This window comes from Arthrobotrys flagrans, assembly GCF_004000055.1.
Source record: "Arthrobotrys flagrans strain CBS H-5679 chromosome Unknown unitig_8, whole genome shotgun sequence".
NCBI lineage: Eukaryota > Fungi > Ascomycota > Orbiliomycetes > Orbiliales > Orbiliaceae > Arthrobotrys > Arthrobotrys flagrans.
In genome coordinates, this window is record NW_027137553.1 from 4,606,619 (window position 1) to 4,626,979 (window position 20,361).

At 47.9% G+C, this 20,361-nt stretch overlaps 5 protein-coding genes across 5 annotated transcripts; 3 read left to right on the plus strand and 2 right to left on the minus strand.

The window, feature by feature from the left end:
* Positions 1–1,777: 1,777 nt before the first annotated feature.
* On the minus strand, positions 1,778–2,907 carry DFL_007810 (uncharacterized protein; the record flags this gene model as incomplete). The annotated part of the gene is made up of 3 exons (XM_067637453.1): positions 1,778–2,540; positions 2,602–2,749; positions 2,829–2,907. 3 exons carry the CDS (start codon positions 2,905–2,907, stop codon positions 1,778–1,780), a joined length of 990 nt encoding a protein of 329 aa, XP_067488968.1.
* A 1,139-nt stretch (positions 2,908–4,046) lies between these two features.
* On the minus strand, positions 4,047–6,320 carry DFL_007811 (uncharacterized protein; the record flags this gene model as incomplete). Its single annotated transcript, XM_067637454.1, has 4 exons — positions 4,047–5,762; positions 5,924–6,034; positions 6,131–6,147; positions 6,215–6,320. 4 exons carry the CDS (start codon positions 6,318–6,320, stop codon positions 4,047–4,049), a joined length of 1,950 nt encoding a protein of 649 aa, XP_067488969.1.
* Positions 6,321–7,454: 1,134 nt separating this feature from the next.
* DFL_007812 (uncharacterized protein) lies at positions 7,455–13,763 on the plus strand (the record flags this gene model as incomplete). Its single annotated transcript, XM_067637455.1, has 5 exons — positions 7,455–7,462; positions 7,520–7,796; positions 7,866–12,998; positions 13,069–13,315; positions 13,378–13,763. The coding sequence occupies 5 exons, from the start codon at positions 7,455–7,457 to the stop codon at positions 13,761–13,763; spliced, it is 6,051 nt and encodes a 2,016-aa protein (XP_067488970.1).
* A 647-nt stretch (positions 13,764–14,410) lies between these two features.
* DFL_007813 (uncharacterized protein) lies at positions 14,411–16,071 on the plus strand (the record flags this gene model as incomplete). The annotated part of the gene is made up of 3 exons (XM_067637456.1): positions 14,411–15,033; positions 15,116–15,224; positions 15,313–16,071. 3 exons carry the CDS (start codon positions 14,411–14,413, stop codon positions 16,069–16,071), a joined length of 1,491 nt encoding a protein of 496 aa, XP_067488971.1.
* A 1,802-nt stretch (positions 16,072–17,873) lies between these two features.
* Positions 17,874–19,875, plus strand: DFL_007814 (uncharacterized protein; the record flags this gene model as incomplete). The annotated part of the gene is made up of 3 exons (XM_067637457.1): positions 17,874–17,997; positions 18,077–18,807; positions 18,877–19,875. The coding sequence occupies 3 exons, from the start codon at positions 17,874–17,876 to the stop codon at positions 19,873–19,875; spliced, it is 1,854 nt and encodes a 617-aa protein (XP_067488972.1).
* Positions 19,876–20,361: the final 486 nt, after the last annotated feature.

Below are 20,361 nucleotides of genomic sequence, written 5' to 3' on the forward strand. Positions count from 1 at the left end.
GAAAAGGTCCGGTCTATAATTACTAACGCAGGTTTTTGATATAATTACAACTTCATGGGTTAACTTCTTCAATGAAGAAAAAAAAAAACTTCATATATTTGCCTCGAGTTATATAGCTTTTTCCATGTGAGGTATAATTTTTTGTTGCAATAATATGCTGAAATTGCAGTGGTTTCAGTCATGTTGTATAAAAAATCTATAGATAGCCTAATTATGTTTAATTCGATACAGGTGTTGTTATTGATGTATTTTTCTTTGCATTTTTAGATTCTTGGGGTCTAATTTTGAGAGTGCTTGATCGAGTATGGCTCTCGTATTTTCGGGCGGTCTCGGTGTCGAAGCCTCGAAGTCGGTATCATCCTCGGGGCGTCTGGTGAAGCTTGAGTACTTGGTCTTAATAATGAATCTTGTAGATATTAATATTCCGTAGCTATTATGAGAGACCCCCGAGGACTGAAGAGTGGACCGTGTTAATCAATTACATCTCGGTGGATGCCTTTCGGAAATTTTCATAGATTTATCGATATACACTAGTATACTGTAAGGAAATAAGACGTCTTATAATTGAAAACGGACCTCCAAAGGTCGTTGAAGCACCGTACGGTATATACATCTGCACGTTGTACTCTACCGATACACCTTCTTGATATCTAGTTTGGTTGAAAGGAGGCTGAAATGGAGATGATTCTTATACTTACGCATAAACAAAAAGCCCTCGACGTCCAAACCCCGTTTTTCGTAACTTTGTTATCGTTTTCTGTCGTGCTTGGAGCTTGCTTAGGTTGCGACCACCTTTGTTGCATTTTGAACACTGTCGACGGGCGGGCTGTTAACCTTTGCAAACGCTTTTGCGAGTGGGTCGTAAGAAAGGGGTTTAGGTTTTATTTTCAACCTATCGATGAGTGGAAAGCTTCTTCTTCTTCTTCTTCTTCTTTAAAGCGTCGGTCTTGTTTTCGACAAGACAAAAAGTGGCCGTCGCTGTAACGGTACCACCGGTACCAACCTCCCGATGTTAGGCCACACTGGCGTCGACTTTAAAATTTCGAACTGTAGAAAAGTGCTCTGACGGGGCCCCATCTTGTCTGTAAATAATATATCGGTACCTAGACTATCGCCGATCAGACGGACTTGTAATGATAGACAAAGCTGGCGAGGCTCAGTACTAATATAATGCGATATACTCACCGATATATATTATCTTCGATTGCCTCCCAAATTGTGTTTTTAGGCCGGAATTTATATCCCTACGACCTTCGCAAATCCGTAACACCATCTCCAACGTTGTATCTATCGCTTTTACCAGTCAGCACCCGCAGACCCAGGATGACGACGAGGCTAGCCATATAATCTTGAACTGGGGAATAATCCATCTCTTTCGATCAAGAATCTCCCACGGCCATTTCCTGCTGTAGAAGAATTTGATCATAACCTGGCTTCCTGAACAACAAAGAACTCATATTTTTGGAAACCACCTCCCGTCCACTGGCCTTCGATAGAAAAGAAGGAAAATGATGAAATGCCATCGCATCGACCGCAACAGCCTTAAAATATATCCTCTATAAAAAAAACACTCAGAGAGAATCGAAGAATAAAGTTAGGATACAAGAATAAAGAAGCCTAACCCCTCTACTTTATCTAGTAGACCAGATGCCTACCTGCGTAGCATCCACACCACCCGCTTCAATATCTATCCTCTACCAAACCAAGTCGGACTTGTGCCTTTCCCTCCTCTTTTCTATCATAAAACCCCGGGTAAAACCATCTACCAATCTACAATCTACTCATCCCCAACCTTCTCCAACTTGCCCAACTCCCTCTTCTCCCCAACCTCCCCCACAATCCTAATCCTATCAAGTCTAACCTTCTCCGCATCCCCTTCCGCATCCTCCACGAACAAATTGAGCGAAAACACACCCTGAAACTTCACAAATCTCGTATTAATCGCTACCGTCCCATCCTTCCAATCCTCTTCCTTAATTTCAATCTCCTGAGTAGCAGCCATGCTCTCCGCATCATCGAAACCAACGATATTAGGTCGATTGACGAATAACTTGATCTTTGATGGTCGTTTTGGTAATTCCGTGTCTTCTTCGTCATCTTCTTCGACAGGTGGTGGGCGGGATGTAATCTGGATCTGATAGATCTTAACGGTCGATGAGAACGGAATGAACAGCGTCAGCTGTTCATCCGTATCACTCTCTACCCAATCCGCTCCATTCCCACTACTCTTCCCCTTCCCCTTCCCATCGCCACCACCAACCTCGGTGCTCGGCGCACTACCTTCGAACAATACCCTAACCCCACCAATCTCTTGATTATAATTCATACAATCAAGATTCTTTAATTCGATCTCCGAGTTTATTATTTCGTAGGGTTTGGGGATATCGGCTCCCTTCCAGAATGAGGAACTCGAGGAAGATGCGATGGCGCCGCCGGATGCGGCTAGGAGTTCTTTGACGGCGGATTGGAGAGCGGGCAGGTTTGCACCTTTGATGCGGGTTGTTTCGGTGCCGGATTTGAGCATTATGAAGGTCGGCATGCTGTTATATAGATGCATTAGCGAATTTGAACTTGTAGATATGGGAGGAGGGGGAGACATACGCAGTAACATTATACGCCTGAGCAATACTCTTCTGCTGGTCGACGTCTACTTTTGCAAACGCCATTTTCCCAGGATCGGTGAGACGTTCGGCGAGGGCTGCGTAGGCCGGAGCAACGGCTTTGCAAGGCCCGCACCAGGTTGCGTGGACTGGTTCCCATGATTTCTGTTAGATCGTATTCTTCTTCTCTATTGTTGTAAGGGGCTATGGAGAATAGGGAAGGCATACAATCGATCACAACGATAGTGGTACTCTTTACCAGCTGCTCTAGCTGAGCGGGGGAGTTTATGACGACTGTTTTTGACATTTTGGAGGGGGTCTGCGGGGAAGCTAAGCTGAAGCTCTGTGATGTTGTTATTGAGAGGGATGGGTTCGTTCTCGACGGGAGGGATGGATGTAACTTGTTACGAAGTCCCCTGTGGATGGCGATAGCGATGGTGGGGGATGAGCGCTGATGGTTGGATTGCGTGCGTGGTTTGGAAGTGGAGGTGGGTTGAGGTAGACGCGGCTACCGGTTGGATGTCGAACCGTTAATCAAGTTAACCCGCGACATTGTTTCAATTCGGCCAGCCAACGCAACTAATAACCTCACAGACGACGCCGTTATATTTAGACCCTGTAGATACTACAATCTTATAAACCGTTGGAACTCGCCCTATGACTTCTACCAACAGGGAGGTAAATTAACACCAGTGATACCAACATGAAATCTGTTCGAACGGTCAGGGAACCATTCCTTTACCCATTGAGGAAGGAAAGGAAAAGGAAAAGTTGGAGGAGGATGTAATATCATAAATTATAAAGCAGTATAGGTACCATCATATATGTATGTACATTTTTTTTTTAAAAAAAAAGAAAAAAGGAAAAATGCCTGCTAACTCTCTGCTACTACACCGCCAGCATGCACTACACATGCATACTAGAAAACCAAAGGAAACGGAGGAAAAAGCTGTATAACATAAGTTTAGTATACGGGGGTCGATTACAAACAATATCAACAGACGGTTAGATGGTAGGCAGACAGATAGACAGCCTTAATGCATGCAGGGTAGTAGGAAGAGGAGGAAGAGGGGTAGTGAATGCACTGCTGAATGACAGTATCTACGGTAAACACGAGTGCCTGCAAAAAGCCGTAAATCCCGAGAACAAAGGAACAAGAGAAAAAGGACGTGATAATCTCTAAAAAAATGCATACCGCTTTTTGCTGACCTCTTCAAACGAACTGTGAAAAAACATGAGGATGAAGAAATAAAAAGTCCTGAACTGTTTCGAAATCCAGACTCCACGAAGCGGCCCAACTCTGAACCACATATGCTGTCAAATAAAACCCGATAATAAATATAATAAAAAAATAAAAACAAAGCCATGAAAGTTTTCGTTCTTTTCCCTACCATTCACCCGTAAATATATTTTCGTAAAATATTTCTTTAGACGGAACATTTTTCATCATCTCTGCCTCCCAAAGACTGCACTGGCGCTCAAACTCGCAAATGCATCCGGAGAGTGCCTTCCATTTTGCAGTCCTCTGAAGTCAACGGACTCTTGTGTCATATGCCCTCTCTTGAATGTGTCCTGTACGATTGTTGGGCTGGGAACAGCGCTAGGGCCGTTCATCTTTGCAGCAAACGGGTTGTTGCTCCCCGAATTCTGGAATACTGGGGTCGATACGCTTCTTTGCTGGGTCGGTAGGCCTGGGACATTCTGCTGCACCGACGAAGGGGCCGGTGCGAGCTGTGGGTAGTTGTACAGCTGGAGAATTGTGGATTTGTCCGCCCGTCCTGTAAGCTGCGGCATAAGCGGTTGAGCTGCTGGAGCGAGACCGCTATGCTGCTGTTGAAGCGGTTGAAGAGGGAAATGCTGCTGTTGCTGCTGTTGAAGGAAGGCCTGATTTGGGTCTTGGAAGGGTGACTGCGGGGAGGGCTGGAAGATGACCGGGAGGGCACCGTTTGTATGTGTCTGCTGGAGGGGAGGTGTGAATGTCTGTTGGAACGGCTGCTGCTGCTGAGCCATGTACGGGTTCGTCTGTACACCTGCGAAGAACGGATTGGTGGCACTGATCGGGCTCTGCTGGGACGCTGACGAGCCAGTGAAATGGGATGTGGCGTATTGGGGCTGGGGTGGTGGGGGTACGTCTCCCCAAGGAGAAGCTAGAGGGGTGGCTAGCTGCTGCTGCTGCTGCTGCTGGAACATGGCTTGCTGGTAAGGATTCTGGACGTTTTGGGCCCATTGGCCGTTTCCATTCATGAAAACCTGGGGTTGCTGCTGCTGGGCTGGCTGTTGGATTTGCTGTTGAACCGCCGGCTGCTGCTGGTATCCGGTGGTTTGGGGCTGTAGGAACGGATTGGATGCGGTGGTAGGATGGAATCCGTTTTGAACACCGTTTTGCAGTATTCCGTTTTGTCCATTTGCGAATAGCTGTTGAGGCTGAGGAGCATGGATTTGCATTTGAACCTGCTGTTGTGCCTGTGCCTGTGCCTGCGCCTGTGCCTGCGCCTGCTGCTGTAGAAATTGAGCTTGCTGTTGCGCCTGCTGTTGCGCCTGCTGTTGCGCCTGCTGTTGAGCCTGTTGAGCTTCCGCCTGATCCAAAGCATCGAATGGGTTCCCTCCCGAGGCCCGAGTCTCCTTGACACCGCCGAGCATCAAGCCGCTCCTCTGCTTCTGGATTACCGGCTTATCCTTGGGAGGCGGTATGGGTGACGTAGTCCCACCGCCCATGCTGATCAAAACCTCGACGGCCCGTTCCATGTTCCCCTTGGTGTGTTTGAGCACTTGAGCGGTTTGTTTCTCATCGCCGAATCCCATATCTCGTAATTTTACGACTTTGGCTTCGTACTCGGGTGGTATCGATACCGAACCCGATCCGTTCATTCCCAATATCTTGTTCCCCTTTGATTCGAAGGGAGATGATGACCGTGTGTTTCCGTCTCTTGATCTCGGGGCTGATGGGGAAGGGTCACGTTTTACGACACCCGAGGAAGGGGTGAGGAGTCTTCCGGAGTCTTGCTGCTGTCGGTCCCTTCTGAATTTGCCATGTTCGTATTTATCTCTGATGTATCGTTCCATGATTGATTCGGAGTCTTCCAGGTCGACCGGAGCGGGGTGTTTGAGGGGGTCTGGGTTCCAGGTGGCATTGGAGGTGACGTTTCCGGTACGTTTCATGAGCTGGAGGAGGTGAGAGGCTTTGGTTAGCATTCGGATGGACTTTCGGTGCAGGCCTTTCTTCATTTTTTCTTCCCCTCTTCTGTTTTTTTTTTTTTTAAACAAACTAAAAAAGGAAGTGCTGATGTTTGAATGTATGGATTGGAGGGAAGAAGGATGCATACGTCGACTTGGTCGTTGGTCCAGGTGTCTAGACTTATAGACTTGACTTTGGAGATATGTGTTCCTAATTTGCGGTGGATGGCGGCGCAGCGCAGGCACAGGAAGATTCCCAACTGTTATAACGGGATCGTTAGCATGTTTTATTTTGCGATTCCGACCATCCATGGGGACCGGGAGAGAGTTCCAACGAGGTGGCCGGGGAAACATACACTCCAACTTGCCCATCCTATTGATATGCAACAGCTGTTAGAATAGAACTAGGGAAATAGGAAGAGAAAGGAGGAAGGACTGACCTGGATTGCGGGCGCGACAGTCGGCGCATTGGTTGTTTCCGGGGACTTTTGCGATGAGGTCGTGCAGCTGTTTTTCGTTCCGCTGCTGCTGACGTTTGGACGACATGGCGACGACGGTCAATTGTTTTTTTTTTTTTAGTTTGCAACAAGCTGAAGACTAGTGGTCTAGTAGGAGGGAGGATGAGTTCAGCAAGGAGTGGCCGGAGTTAGAGGAAGTGAAGTGAAGGTAAAAGAGCGATCGAAGAAGAGTATTAAGAGAGGAAAGAAGGAGAAGAAGACGAGGGAGAAGGGTAAGAAGTGAAGTGACGTGAAGTGAAGATGAGGTGAAGTGAAGTGAAGGTGAGGTGGAGATGATTGGATTATTTCGGTGTCTCCTGTTCGCATGCAGGAAAGTACCGCAATGGGATGGATTGATCTGACAGGCCCCAGGGCCCTGGGAATTTCGAATTGCAATGCGCTGCAAAAATAGAACTCCCTTCTGTGCTTGAGGTTTGATTACCTCAGAATATACCATAAAATCGAGTCCTGATGGTGATAGTAATTACGGTGAGAGTTGGAGGTGGTTGATGGTATAATTTCAGGGGAATCTTTGGTATGTACTCAGTCAATTCGGCCTCTTCCTGTTCAATAATCAATTTTGATATTAAATCCTGTCAAGAAATGTCAAAAACGTTTGAACGGGAAGGAAGGCCATCCATCCCGGTCTGGGCCAGGGCCAAGGAAAGGGAGATTGGCCAATCTGATAAGATCTCTCCCCTTATCCTTATCTAATATTATATTGTACCCTTGAAGTTCTAAATATTATATTAACTCGAGTATTAGATATTATCAGCTGAAGTATTAGAGTAGTATTGCAGGTAACAACAATGTACCGATTGAGTAGTATCTCGGATGGCCACTCCGAAAACATATCTGAACACGCGGAGCCTCCGCTTTTCTCAGGTCTCTTTTGCTCTATGATCGGATACTCTCCTCATTCTGTTTCAATTGATTCTGGTTTATATTCATATTCGGCTTTATTGTTCGGTGTAATTATATAACAGCCTTGGTAAGATTATATCAGAGAGAGTCGAGAGAGCAGAGTGATTGAAGGGTGGGTGCTGTTGCTGGGTGCCGGGTGCCGACAACGCTGCCGCGCGCTGACGTCCGTCGTCAAGCACAACCACGACCAACTATCAACACCTTCTTCCTGCAACAGAATACAATATCTTCGGCTTCACCGGGTGCAGTCTTGTTCAAAATGGACTCGTAAGCTATGCTATATCTATTACCTCCGGAAGCTTTTGTCACTGACACTATTGATAGACTCGACAGGAACCTGCGCCGTTCCGCCCTTTCGCGACTCGCAAAGCTGGCCGCTGCATCCCCTGCGCCGCCAGTTCCGGACTACCATAACAACATCTCTATTCCATCGTCGCCCACCAGGCGCAATCAACAGCCGCCTCCGCCGCCTCCTCCGGCTACCGATTTCGAGAAACTCGAAGGGGAGATCCAGGGTGGCGCCCGTTTTACCAATGGTGGTGCTGTTTTTATGAATGGTGGACCTAGGTCCTCGTTTATCAAGCACTCGCCTCAAACACTTGTACGTCTTTATATATTATTCAATAAATTCCAACTTTTCTGTAATAACGATGATAATGATGATGGATAGAATGCTCGGGATGTCGAAATCATACTGGCCCTTTGCGGTTCCGTCGAATTTGTCAACTCCACTGATGCCGCCTCCAAGCTCGCCCGTCTGCTATCCCCTTACCTCATCGATTCCTCTACCCTCCAAGTTGAACACTCCCCACAGCTACGTCACTCCAGCACCAGCCCATGGGAGTCTCTGACAACCTCTATCACTGATTCTCTCGCCCTCATCGGCACTCTTTTTCCCTCGCAAAGAGATTCCATCGTTTCCACCCTTAACTCCTATCTCCGGCGCATTAAATCTCAAGCCGGTGGCACCCCGGATTTCTCCGACGACCGCGCTGCTATCCCCGTAGCCACGCTCGTCGTATCCCTCCTCGGCTTCTTTAACTCCGCTGCTAAGCGTATGGACCTCTGGAATCAAGAAGAACGGGTCGAGCTCGTCAAAACCGTCCGTGAAATACTCTCGCCAAACTTTTTGTTGTCTGCTGAAACTGCCTTCTCCACCATTCGTAACTCTCATGACAAGGATTTGAAACTATGGAAGAGATATACCCGTCACTATGCTGCCTCTGGTCGTCCGTTGGGCGCCATGCTCCTCCAACAGGGTTTCGCCTGTCTCCTCGCCGCTGCAACCTCTCTTCTGGTCGTCGACCCGAAACTTCTCAAGGATCGTGATGTCCTCGACGTCCTCCTCGCTCGTAACACCAACAGGTCCAAGGAAACAATCATCATACCTGGTTCGTCGTCCCCTTCTACTCGAAAGGCCCGTCTCAACCGCTTGTCATCCCACTCCGATGCTCTCACCAACGGCCATGACCAAAACGACCTGGTATCTTCTCTCGTCGACATGATTACTGAAATCCTAGCCCTCGTCGAGGATGGCGCCGATTACCTCCAAGTCGGTAGCGCCTGGCAACAACGCCTAGCATTCTCTGTCAAAGCATATGCCTTCATCTCCTTCTGCAACTGTGTCGAATACCGTCGCCGCCACCCAACTCTTCATCATATCGAAGAAATCGAAGACCGTGATGAGTACGCCGACATTCTTATCAAATGGCTCGAAGCTAGTCTTGAAGATCCCATCCAAATGGTCGATCAGGATCTTGCTAGGACGGTGTTGAAGATTATGGCCATTGTGGGCAAGGATGACGCATCGTTTGCTGTCGCCGTGATTAGACTTTTCCCTCGGTATATCGTGCGGAGCGGGGCTGAGAAGGAGACGATTAGAGTCGCCGGCAGGTCTCTTGCCAGGGTACTCCAGACTTTATCCCAAGATGCTATGATTACGACTTTGTATACTTTGGGGAACGTGCTTTCCTCGGGCAACACGGAGAGGGCGTTTACGGCGAACACAAGAGAGAAGATGCATCCCGACCTTCTCGATGCGAATGCCCTTGGCTCGGCGATCTCCCTGTCCTTGAACAGCGAAGAAGAAAAGTTTTTGGTTTACGAAAGGGTCATCGAAGCCATCGTTGGTGTCGCCTGTGAGATGAAAGACGAAAAGATGGTGGAGCTCGCGGCTAGCATCCTCGGTCAAAAAGTCGGGAAGATCAATGGTGCCGTTGACGCAAAGATTATTGTCGAACTCGCAGTCCTGGCCCTCGCGGGTAGTCCGTTGGAGCTCAGGACCGTCTTGAAGTTGCTTGATAGGCTCGGAACGAACGCGGTCGGTATCCGTGACGTCAATATTGCCGGTGCCGTCTTGGAAGCTAGGATCCACATGTCTACCCATCTTAAGCCCGACCATCCGCTTTACGATACTTACCTCACTAGCCTCTTGGAGTGCATAATCAACAAGGGCGATATTCACGAGCAAGATACGAGGAAGCAGACCGATCCGGATAGCAGAACGTCGCCTGTTGAGCCGCCGAAGCTACGCTTCCTGGCTGGTTCGCAATTATTCTTACATTTGGATATCGTACAGCTCGCCGCGAGGGAGATTTCACAGTTCTTGCAGCCTCTCGCGATACTACTCAATACTCCTACTCCTGAGAAAACGGAGATGCCGCCATATGATATCCATCCGAACAAGGACATCCAACAGCTCTTCCGAAACGCATGGTTCAATTGTGTCGTTCATGGGTTCCTACGACAGAGCGAGTTGGTCCAAACTCATGAATCGTTCCTTCGCATCATCGCACGGCACACACCGCCTCTCGTGGCCGAAACGAGGATAAACCACATGGAAAGCGACATGGATCTGAACACCATCCTCCGCCGTGGAATGAACACCCAAAACATCGCAGAGCAGAAACGGAAACTCTCTAGCGCCATACCTACGCACGACAGTGAGATTCGAGGATTGAGCTATCCGAAGGTGATCTTTTTGCAAGCCGCTCTGCTCCTTGAGAGTTTGAGGGCTTTGGAAGGAGATTGCAGCAAGATACTTACGTACTTTGTGGACCCATCGTTTAAACATGGCGACGAGGCTACTTGTATGAGTTCCATTGCGGCAGAGGTGATCAGCATCTACCTGAAGAACGTGCAGCAGGGAAATCTGGATGCGTTCCGGGCTCCTTACGTTTCCAAACAACTCGTCGAGTTTTTCACCGGCTGTTGTCATCGGGTTGAGAAGGTGCAGTTTGTGGCAGCCATCTGTGCGAACAATATTATTACGGCGGTACCATCGGCTTTATGTCAGAAATCGTCAATGTTTGCGTTGCTCGAGCTGCTGACGTTGTTGTGGAACAGTTGTTTGGAAGCGGAGACGGATGAGTACGGATGGCATTCTGTGTATCGCAGTGCTGTCGCGAATATACAGATCGAGCTGTCGGATTCTTTTCCGTTCCGGAGGAAGACGTTGAAGACCTACCATGAGCGTGCGAAGGGGTGGTTGCTCCGGGTCCTGGATATCGCGCCGTTGGATGTCAAGGGGTTGCTGCAAAAGTACCTCGCCAAGTTTAACGACGAGAACGTATTTGGACATGTTGCGCTTGGGAGGTCTTTGGCGTATGATATTGGCGCCGCGGTTCCGAAGAGCGATCCGAGGCTTTCGACGTTGGCGGATATCAACCTTGCTTCCGATTTTATGGCGCAGTATACGATTCGCCAGGCGTACCGGTATGATGACAACATGCCCGAGCACGCACCGGATTGGATTCATGATTCGGATCGACCGGATCATACGGCCGAGATATATGGGAAGCATGGAGATGCGCAGGCTTTCCTTACGCATCTGGAGACCAGAGCGGTGAACGGGAAGTTTGTGGCTATTAGTGAGGTGCGGGATATTTTGAGACGGACGGCGGGGTTGCTGTGTCAAACGCATACGGAGGAGAGTATTCTCATCCAGCATTTTGTGGGAATACCGTTTGCGATTTTTACGAAGCAGAGTATCAAGCTCGGGATCTCGTTGTGGATGGGGGTGTTGAATGAGAATGAGAATATTGCGCCGCGGGTACTCTGTGAGATTGCACGGAATTGGGAGTTGACGGTGAGGAGGAAGCAAGGGTTGTTTAATCCTAGCTTTGATGCGCCGGATGCGTTTAATACGAAGATGGAGTATGTGCCTTCTGATAAGGGGTTACTTACTAAGCACCAGACTGCAGCGATTAACATGCTTTCGCCGCACCTTACGTTGTTGAAGTTTTTGAGCAGCCATTTTCATGCGTCGAGGCATGGGGATCCGAATGTTATTCGGATGTTTTTAAGGTTGATTAGGATCTCGTTGGTTGGGTTGAAGAATGCAAGTCCGCATCCGTTGGCGAGAGAGGCGAGATTTCAATTTGTGCTGTTCTCACTGCAGGTGTTGAAGTATACACCGGGTATTATGCCGGCGGTGATGCAGTGGAAGTTGAAGGAGGAGATATTCTCTGCTGCACTTAGTTGGTTTACGTACCAGCCGAGGTGGTCTTATGGTGGCAATAAGATGCAGTTGAGGGCTGAAGGCTTGGTGATGAAGGAAGTTGCATTGGCGATCCAAGGCCTTTCGGCGGTAGGGAATGCGACGGTGAAGAGTTTGGAGCTCAAGCAGGAGTTACTTTTGCTCCTTTTGGAGAACGAGCAGGCCAGGGTTTCGACGTGGATCACGCCGTTGGATGCGCCGAGGAAGCAAGCGCCTGTTCCGGGGATTGTACCGCGGCAGGTTAGCGATGTTACACTGGTTACGTTGTTGCAGACGGCGTGGAATGAGAATCCGGCTTTAGCGATCCAGATGATTGGACGGTTCCCGTCGAAGAGATATGAAGCCGAGGTGAGGAAGATGATGTTGGCGTATCCGGAGAAGGTGGTTAAGATTCCTGAGGCGCTTTATTATATCCTTGGGGATAAGTTGCCGTTGGATGTTAACTTCCAGCTACGGTATTTGCTTTACTGGGCGCCGTTGAATCCGATCTCTGCGGCGACGTATTTGTTGCCATCGTATGCGAATAATCCGTTTTTGTTGCAGTATGCGGTTCGAGCGTTGGAGAATCATTCGATCGATGTTACGTTCTTTTATGTTCCGCAGTTTGTGCAGACTTTGCGGTATGATGCTTTGGGATACGTCGAGCGGTGGATTTTGGAGACCGGCAAGTTTTCCCAGTTGTTTGCGCATCAGATTATTTGGAATATGAAGGCGAATGCGTATAAGGGTGAGGATTCGGAGATCCCGGACCCTATCAAGCCGACGTTGGATAAGGTTATGGATCATTTGGTTTCTAGCTTTTCACCTGGGGACCGCAGTTTTTACGAGAGGGAGTTTAGTTTCTTTGGGGAGGTTACGGCGATTTCTGGGAAGTTGAGGCCGTTTATCGGACAACCTAAGGAAGAGAAGAAGCAGAAGATTGAAGAGGAGTTGCGGAAAATTAAAGTTGATGTTGGGGTTTATTTACCGTCCAATCCCGATGGGATAGTTATTGGGATCGATAGGAAGAGTGGCAAGCCGTTGCAGAGTCATGCGAAGGCGCCGTATATGGCGACATTTAGGGTGAGGAAGAAGGCTAACGTTAGCGTTGCTGGGGATGATGTGGGGAGTCCTCGAGCTGAAAGTAGGATCTCTGGGGGACTTATCGGGGAAGAGAAGTGGCAGGCTTGTATATTTAAGGTTGGGGACGACTGTAGGCAGGATATGTTGGCGCTGCAGTTGATTAGTGCTTTCAGGAGTATTTTTAATAGTGTGGGGTTGGATGTTTTTGTTTTTCCGTATAGGGTTGTGGCGACGGCGCCCGGGGTTAGTATCTTTTCTCTTTTCTCTTTTCTCTTCTTTCTACTTATTTTTGCTAACGGATGGTTATTGATAGTGCGGCGTGATTGAAGTCCTGCCGGACTCGATCTCGAGAGATATGCTTGGACGAGAGGCAGTGAATGGGTTGTATGATTACTTTACGACCAAGCATGGCGGCGAGGATTCGATCAAGTTCCAAGAGGCACGAAGTAATTTTGTGCAGAGCATGGCGGCTTATTCGGTTATTTCGTATCTGCTGCAGTTTAAGGATCGACATAATGGAAATATTATGATTGATGGGTCGGGGCATATTATTCACATTGGTATGTTTCATATCTCGACACATATCTGGGATGTATTTTTGCTAATACGGATGAAAATCTAGACTTCGGTTTCTGCTTCGACATCGCCCCCGGCGGCATAACCTTCGAACGCGCACCCTTCAAACTAACCACCGAAATGATAGCCGTCATGGGCGGAAGCCTCGAATCCCAATCCTACCGGTGGTTCGAAGAGCTCTGCGTCAAATCATTTTTGGCGTGTAGACCTTACTGCGAGCAGTTGGCGCATCTGGTGGTGTTGATGTTGGATAGCGGGTTACCGTGTTTTAAACCGGAGACGATACAGAATTTTAAGGCGAGGTTTGTGATGGAGAGGAGTGAAAGGGAGGCGGCGGAGTATATGAGGGGATTGGTGAAGAGGGCTTATGGGAGTTATAGTACCAGGGGGTATGACCAGTTTCAGTTGTTGACTAATGGGATTCCCTATTAGTTGTGACTGGTCTTATAACCTGTGGCTATGCTTGGTGAAAGTGGCATATGATCGAAAGGAGTGTTGTTTTTGTTGTATTTTCCTTTCTTGAGATTTTGGTGCGTTCTTACTTGTTTAGTTGGCATCTATATCTGTTCACTATTAACATCTTTCTTTTCCTTTTTTTTTAATAGAAGAGGTTGCTGGATCTGGTGTGTCGGTTTTGTCTATATCCCATGATGCTGCCATGTGGGAATCTAGATCAGATTTATAGGCTATTCGCTCGGTTAGGTTTGCCTTTCCCCTGGCAGTAACGTCATGCATCGCGCCGGTTGACCCAAGTTGTCAGTAGTTACACTACGCCCGCCCGCGGCGCGACCTTTTAAACCTTCAACTGCGCCAGTAGTGATAAAGACGTGATATCTTTTTTTTTTTTCCGTTTAGCCTTTTCTTCACTTCTTTTTTCTCTGCAATACGGACAGGGTAGAATAGAATCGAGAGTATACGATACGATACATTCTACAAAGACTTTGATATGGTGTAACGTCAAGTCGCCCGGCGCGCAATATCATTATTATAAGTCGATATTTTCTTCTTCTACAGCCCTCAAATATCGCCTTGTATACTATAGAGAAACCGAGAAGGATCAAATACAGTACGATCACCAAATGTCCGGCGCATCAACGCCCACTTCCCCAACCTCCCCTGGGCCCGGCCACCCCCGTCGCAGCTTCACCCTCCCAGACTTCCCAACGCCCAGAGCAACAACCCCTCTCCTCCCCTCCCTCCTACACTCCCCATCCCTAATCTCCCTCCGCCAACCCTCAACGTTATCAATAGACACCACAACAAACGTAGACCATGTCCATCCGCACGACCCCCTGCGTCGAGCCTCACTGGCAATGACATCCGAATCCCTCCGATCCCAACGATTAGTAGGAACCAATAATCGACGGTATCGATGGGAGAGGTATAGAACTTCTGTTGAGGATTTAAGTAAAATAAAGAATAAGAAGGTTAGGGGGTATTATGAGAATGTGAATAGGCAGATTGATAGGTATATTTGGGTGGATCAGCTGTTGGATTCGGCGTTGGTGCCGAGGTTGGTGGGGGCTTATTCTGGTGTGGGGAGGAGGGAGGGGACGATTGCGGAGGAAGATGAGGAGAACGGCGGAGGGAGTGTGCCAAAGACGCCGTTGAGGAGACGGCCGAGTTTTGTGAGGAAGATGGCGGATGAGGAGACGCCGCTTTTGGAGGGGGGTGAAAGTGGGGAGGGGGACGAGGGGATTGTGTGAGTGTATCCCTTTTTATATCAGGTGGTTGTTCGTGTGAGATGGTTTAGATTGCTAATAGGGTTTGGTTTGGGGGGGTAGGAAAGTGGCGATATATGTTAATCTGGCGGCGAATACGATATTACTTGCTGGTAAAATCGCGGTTACGCTGTTGACTAGCTCGTTATCCGTGCTTGCTAGTTTGGTCGATGTATGTCTTTTTCAGAATACCCTCTCCCCTTCGTTTACTTCGAAAGGTGGCCACTTTGATGATGATACTGATGGCGGAGGACAAATAGTCGGCCCTCGACTTCCTCTCAACCGCCATAATCGGTCTAACAACCTACCTCATCTCTCGTCGCGACGCCCACCGCTATCCCATCGGCCGTCGACGTCTCGAACCCATCGGCGTCCTTGTCTTCGCCGTAATAATGATAGTTTCATTCATCCAAGTCGCAGTCGAAGCCGTTCAACGACTCCTAAACCCCGATCACAGCATCATCCAACTCTCAAACTCCGCTATAACCATCATGTCAGTCACCGTAGGTATCAAAGGGGCATGCTACCTCTGGTGTCGGATGGTAAAATCCTCCAGCGTGCGGGCATTAGCACAAGACGCACTTACGGATGTCTACTTCAATACCTTTTCTATATTCTTCCCATTATTAGGTCATGCGACAGGACAATGGTGGCTGGATCCCCTCGGTGGATTATTACTTTCCTTATACGTCGTCTTCAGTTGGTCTACAACATCATTAGAGCATATAGATCATTTAACGGGGAGCGCAGCTCCTTCGGAGGATAGGAATCTGGTGTTATATGTTTGCATGAGGTTTGCGAGGTGTATTAGGAAGATTACGGGCGTACAGGCTTATTATAGTGGGGATAGGATTAATGTCGAGGTTGAGGTGGTCTTTGATGAGGATTTGAGTTTGAGGGATAGTCATGATGTTGCCGAGGCGCTGGGTTGGACGGTGGAGAGTTTACCGTTTGTGGAGAGGTGTTTTGTGCATACGGATTATAGTGGAGAGAATCCGACGACGCATTTGGAGAGATAGAGGAGGTAGATTTGTTTCTTGTGTAGCCCGGGGGCTGTGCAATAGCCGTGCCGGGATGGAGTTCGGGCGAAGAGTTTATTGGATGTACGCATACATAGTATATGGGTCTCGGCGAAATCGGATAGATCCGAGACTCAAATGTGGTAGTTCATATCATACCCCCTCAAGCTGGGGTTTAAGCATAAATTTATATGTAGTGCCGACTGAACCGATCTGAAGAATCCATTCGGATCAGACCCTCTTGCCTCGGGGCATCCGAAAGATCCGAGGATTTTGAGCTACACTGTGCGTTCATATATGCATATCCTACGCTAGAGAAGTTTGTAAAACAAAAAGAGGGGATCCGGAATGGCTGGTCTCAAATTTTAGGAGTCAGCTCCTCGAGACCAGGAGCGGCTGAGGATATGAGATTGATTTCGAAACATGCTTGCTTGCTCGAGATGTGTTGAGGCATTCTTTTCTTGGTTGATTAATAGCTTAGTCATATAGCTATAGGTAAGAGTTAAGAAAAAAGACGGTTGAGGACTGAGGATTTGTGAAATTGTCGCCTGAAGCTCGAAGTGACGTGATATCTGAAGATCAGAGGGAAGCGCTTTGGAGACTTCAACAGTTGTTGGGTGCACAAAGGTCTGGAATCCGTTTCATTCCTCCCCCAAACTGTTTCGTTTTATAAAATACTATATCGTCGCTAGGTATATAATTACACAGCCTCAATCCACAATAACTGAAAAGAAAAACCCCGTGAATCGAAGCGTAAGAAATAAGAGCCAAGAGGTTCGTTTATGTGGCCTTGTGGGTAAGCTATCGTAAGCCTTTTTCGCGCCGACACAACTAAAACACCACTCTCAGCCTTGGAAATCATTTTCATTCTTTCTAGGCATCGTGTTTTAAGATCGATAAGAAGTTTTAAGGTATGGTCGGATCGGAAATATATTACTTTGGCCAAATACACAAAAGAAGTGGAGAATGTTTCCGCAAAGTGAAAAGTGGATTCATAGCTCGGGCCGGGTACGATAACGTAGCAGAACCGTCTTACTGGCGTTTCAGATACTTTAACCTTGCAATGAAGCGCTTGGCGCTTGAGAGATGTAGCACAAAATGGGAATTTTGGACATGGGGTATCACGTATATCTCCTAAACCGATGGGATCTTGGGGCTTTGAAGAGAACGTTTGACGAATGGGGTACCATTAAAATGGTGAGTCTGTCGAATGTGGTGCTTTTTGGGTCGTGGTATTTCCCGATTCGGATGCAACGCAATATTTCTAAAACCTCGTTTACTAGGTTGACGCCGGCATATTCGAGACGAGCGGCGACGAACGATCGTCTCCTAGGATTTTTTGACGTTATAGTTTTTCGAATGGGTCTGAGGTGGGGGATTTTTTTAAATTCCTTGTTCAGGAGTCTTGTATCCTTGGCGGGCATAGGCGGCGGTGTTAAACTTGTTCTTATAAACATCTCGTGGATATATTTTTCTTCCCTTTTTTTTCTTTCCTTTTCGTTTCTCCACCCAGCACAAAGCCTTTCCCTCCCCTCACTCTTTTCCCCTTCCTTTTTTTTATAGCTACCTCTGGGAGGTTTGAGCTGTTCTGTGAACGCTCGTTTTTATATTCTATTCTTCTCTTCTTCAGCATTTCTTTTAAAGCTTGATTAAGGTAGATTATTATTGTTAAGACACAGGTTGTCGTTTCATTCATTTGAGGCAGGGCCTTTCTTCTTCTTTCCCCCCCATCTCTATCTCTTCGGTAGCTCCCTATTTCATACCCTTATTCCTCGCTTTTTATAATTACCTAAAAGAAAAAAATGAAGACCTCAACTTTAATAGTAGCTCCCTTGCTACTCTCCATCTCCTCCGCAAGCTTACTCGGAAAACTATTCGGCCGTAGCGATGTTGAGTCGCGGCAGGTTGAAGCTGCTGATGAACCTGGTAAGGTTTGAATAACTTTGATTCCGAATCTCTTATTTAAGAGGTCTATTCTAACGAGAAATATATATATTTTTTGTAGTATATACAATCCTAAGACGTACGGAAAAAGTTGGCACGAATGATACCCTACCAATCCTCGGTACCGGTATAGTCACAGCGACTACCACCACTGATGCCGCTGCACCCGAGAAAACAAACGGTAGGGGCCGTAACGGCCGCAACGGCCGAAATGGACGAAATGGCCGTAATAAGAACGGAAATGGCAATAATAATGGTAGGAATCGTCAAGGTAATAATGGACGAAACCGCGGGAACGGACGAAACGATGATGGAGATGACGACGATGATACCCGAGGGATCGGACGTGGAAGGAACGGAAGGGGAAGGAATGGGCGAGGTGGAGGCAATAATGGAAGAGATGACGATTCTACGACCATTACCAAGACGAGGCTTAGGACTACTGAAACTACGGTTGTAGTTTCGGAGACCGATTCTACTTCTACTGATGAGGCCGGCGCCGATCCTACTACTGATGAGGCTGGAGCTGAACCTACTACTACTGATGAAGCTGGAGCTGAGCCTACTGATGATGGTGAAGCTACTTCTACTACTGAGGGGTTTAGAATCATTCCCACTAGTGAATTGGAGGGTATTGCTTCTGTACCTACTGCTGAAGCTCTACACCATCCGGCTCCGGTGGAATATGTTGCTGCTTCTTCTGTTGATTCGATCTCTGCTCCGAGCGTTGAGCATACTACTAGTTCTCAAGCTGCTGGTGAACATACTGTTACTGTTACGAAGCATCGACAGGTCAGTTGCATTTCCCCCAAATTTCCACTTGATATATAGTGTAAGATAGCAAGCTGACAATAACAAAAGGTCGTGGTCACCGAAACCGAGCGAGTCAGAGAAGACGCCAGAACGGTCACAAAGACCGAACGAGTTCGGGAAACAGTTACCAAGACTGAAAAAGTTGCGGAAACCGTCACCGAGACTGAAAGAGTTCATGAAACAGTCACCGAAAAGGAAACTGTTCGTGAGGGCGAAGAAGCCGTTACTGTTACCGTAACAACTTGTACTGAAACCCCAGCTGTTCATGAGACTACCACCATTGAAGAGGTTTTGGTCCATGAGACTACCACTACTGAGGAGGTTTCTGCCCACGAAACCACTACCACCACTGAAGAGGTTTTGGTCCACGAAACCACTGCTACCGAGGAGGTTGCTGCTCACGAAACCACCACTACTACTGAGGGGGTTGTCGTCCACGAAACTACTACTACCGAGGAGGTTGCTGCTCATGAAACCACTACTACCGAGGAGGTTGCCGCCCACGAAACCACCACTACCGAGGAGGTTGCCGCCCACGAAACCACTGCTACCGAGGAGGTTGCCGCCTACGAAACCACTGCTACCGAGGAGGTTGCCGCCCACGAAACCACTGCTACCGAGGAGGTTGCTGCCCACGAAACTACTACTGAGGAGGTTGCTGCCTACGAAACTACTGCTACCGAGGAGGTTGCAGCCCACGAAACCACTACTACTGAGGAGGTTGCTGCCCACGAAACTACCACTACTGAGGAAGTTGCTGCTCATGAAACCGGTACTACCGTAGCCGCGGAGCACGAAACTACTACTACTGTAGCTGTAGAGCACGAAACCACCACAACCGCCGCTGCCGAACACGAGACAACCACTACTGCTGCAGCCCACGAGGTAACAGCCACAACCACCGATGTTGCCCCGGAAGAAACTGGCAGGAGGAACGAACACGTGCCACAACCGGTGCATACGACTTTGGCAACTATTGTTCGAGAGTCGAAGCACACTCCGCCTCCTCAGCATGAAGCTATGAAGCGTGACATTGGAGGATGTTAAGGGGGCTTGGGAAGGGATTTCAGGCTTGATGCTTGGTGCCTTTTTAATTCTTTTTAATTATCTTTCTTTGTCTTTGTTGCATGGCCTTTGGTTTTTTCGTCTCTAATTTTCCTTTTGTTTTCTCTTTTGTTTGGGGATACCATATTCTTTACAGGAAACAGCATATTACGTTGGCGATATTGATTATCGATATTTTTTTGGTTTCATTGATTTGATCTTGGGGGGTTTATCCACATAGCTATAGCAGTGTAGTGGGAAATTCGAATAAAAAGTTAGATACCCATGATGTTTAATAGGGCAAAGCTGTCTCGTGACCAAGATTTTAGGACGAAGAGCCTTTCGTCTCCCAAACCTTTGTGAGAAAATACGACGCAAGACCCGAGTTGAGGCTAGAACTTTTAAGAACACACGGAGGGTTTTAAGACACGGAAAGAGCTTCAACGTGGTCATTTTCATCCGAGGGTCGGAGTAGATTGTCTCTGGGTC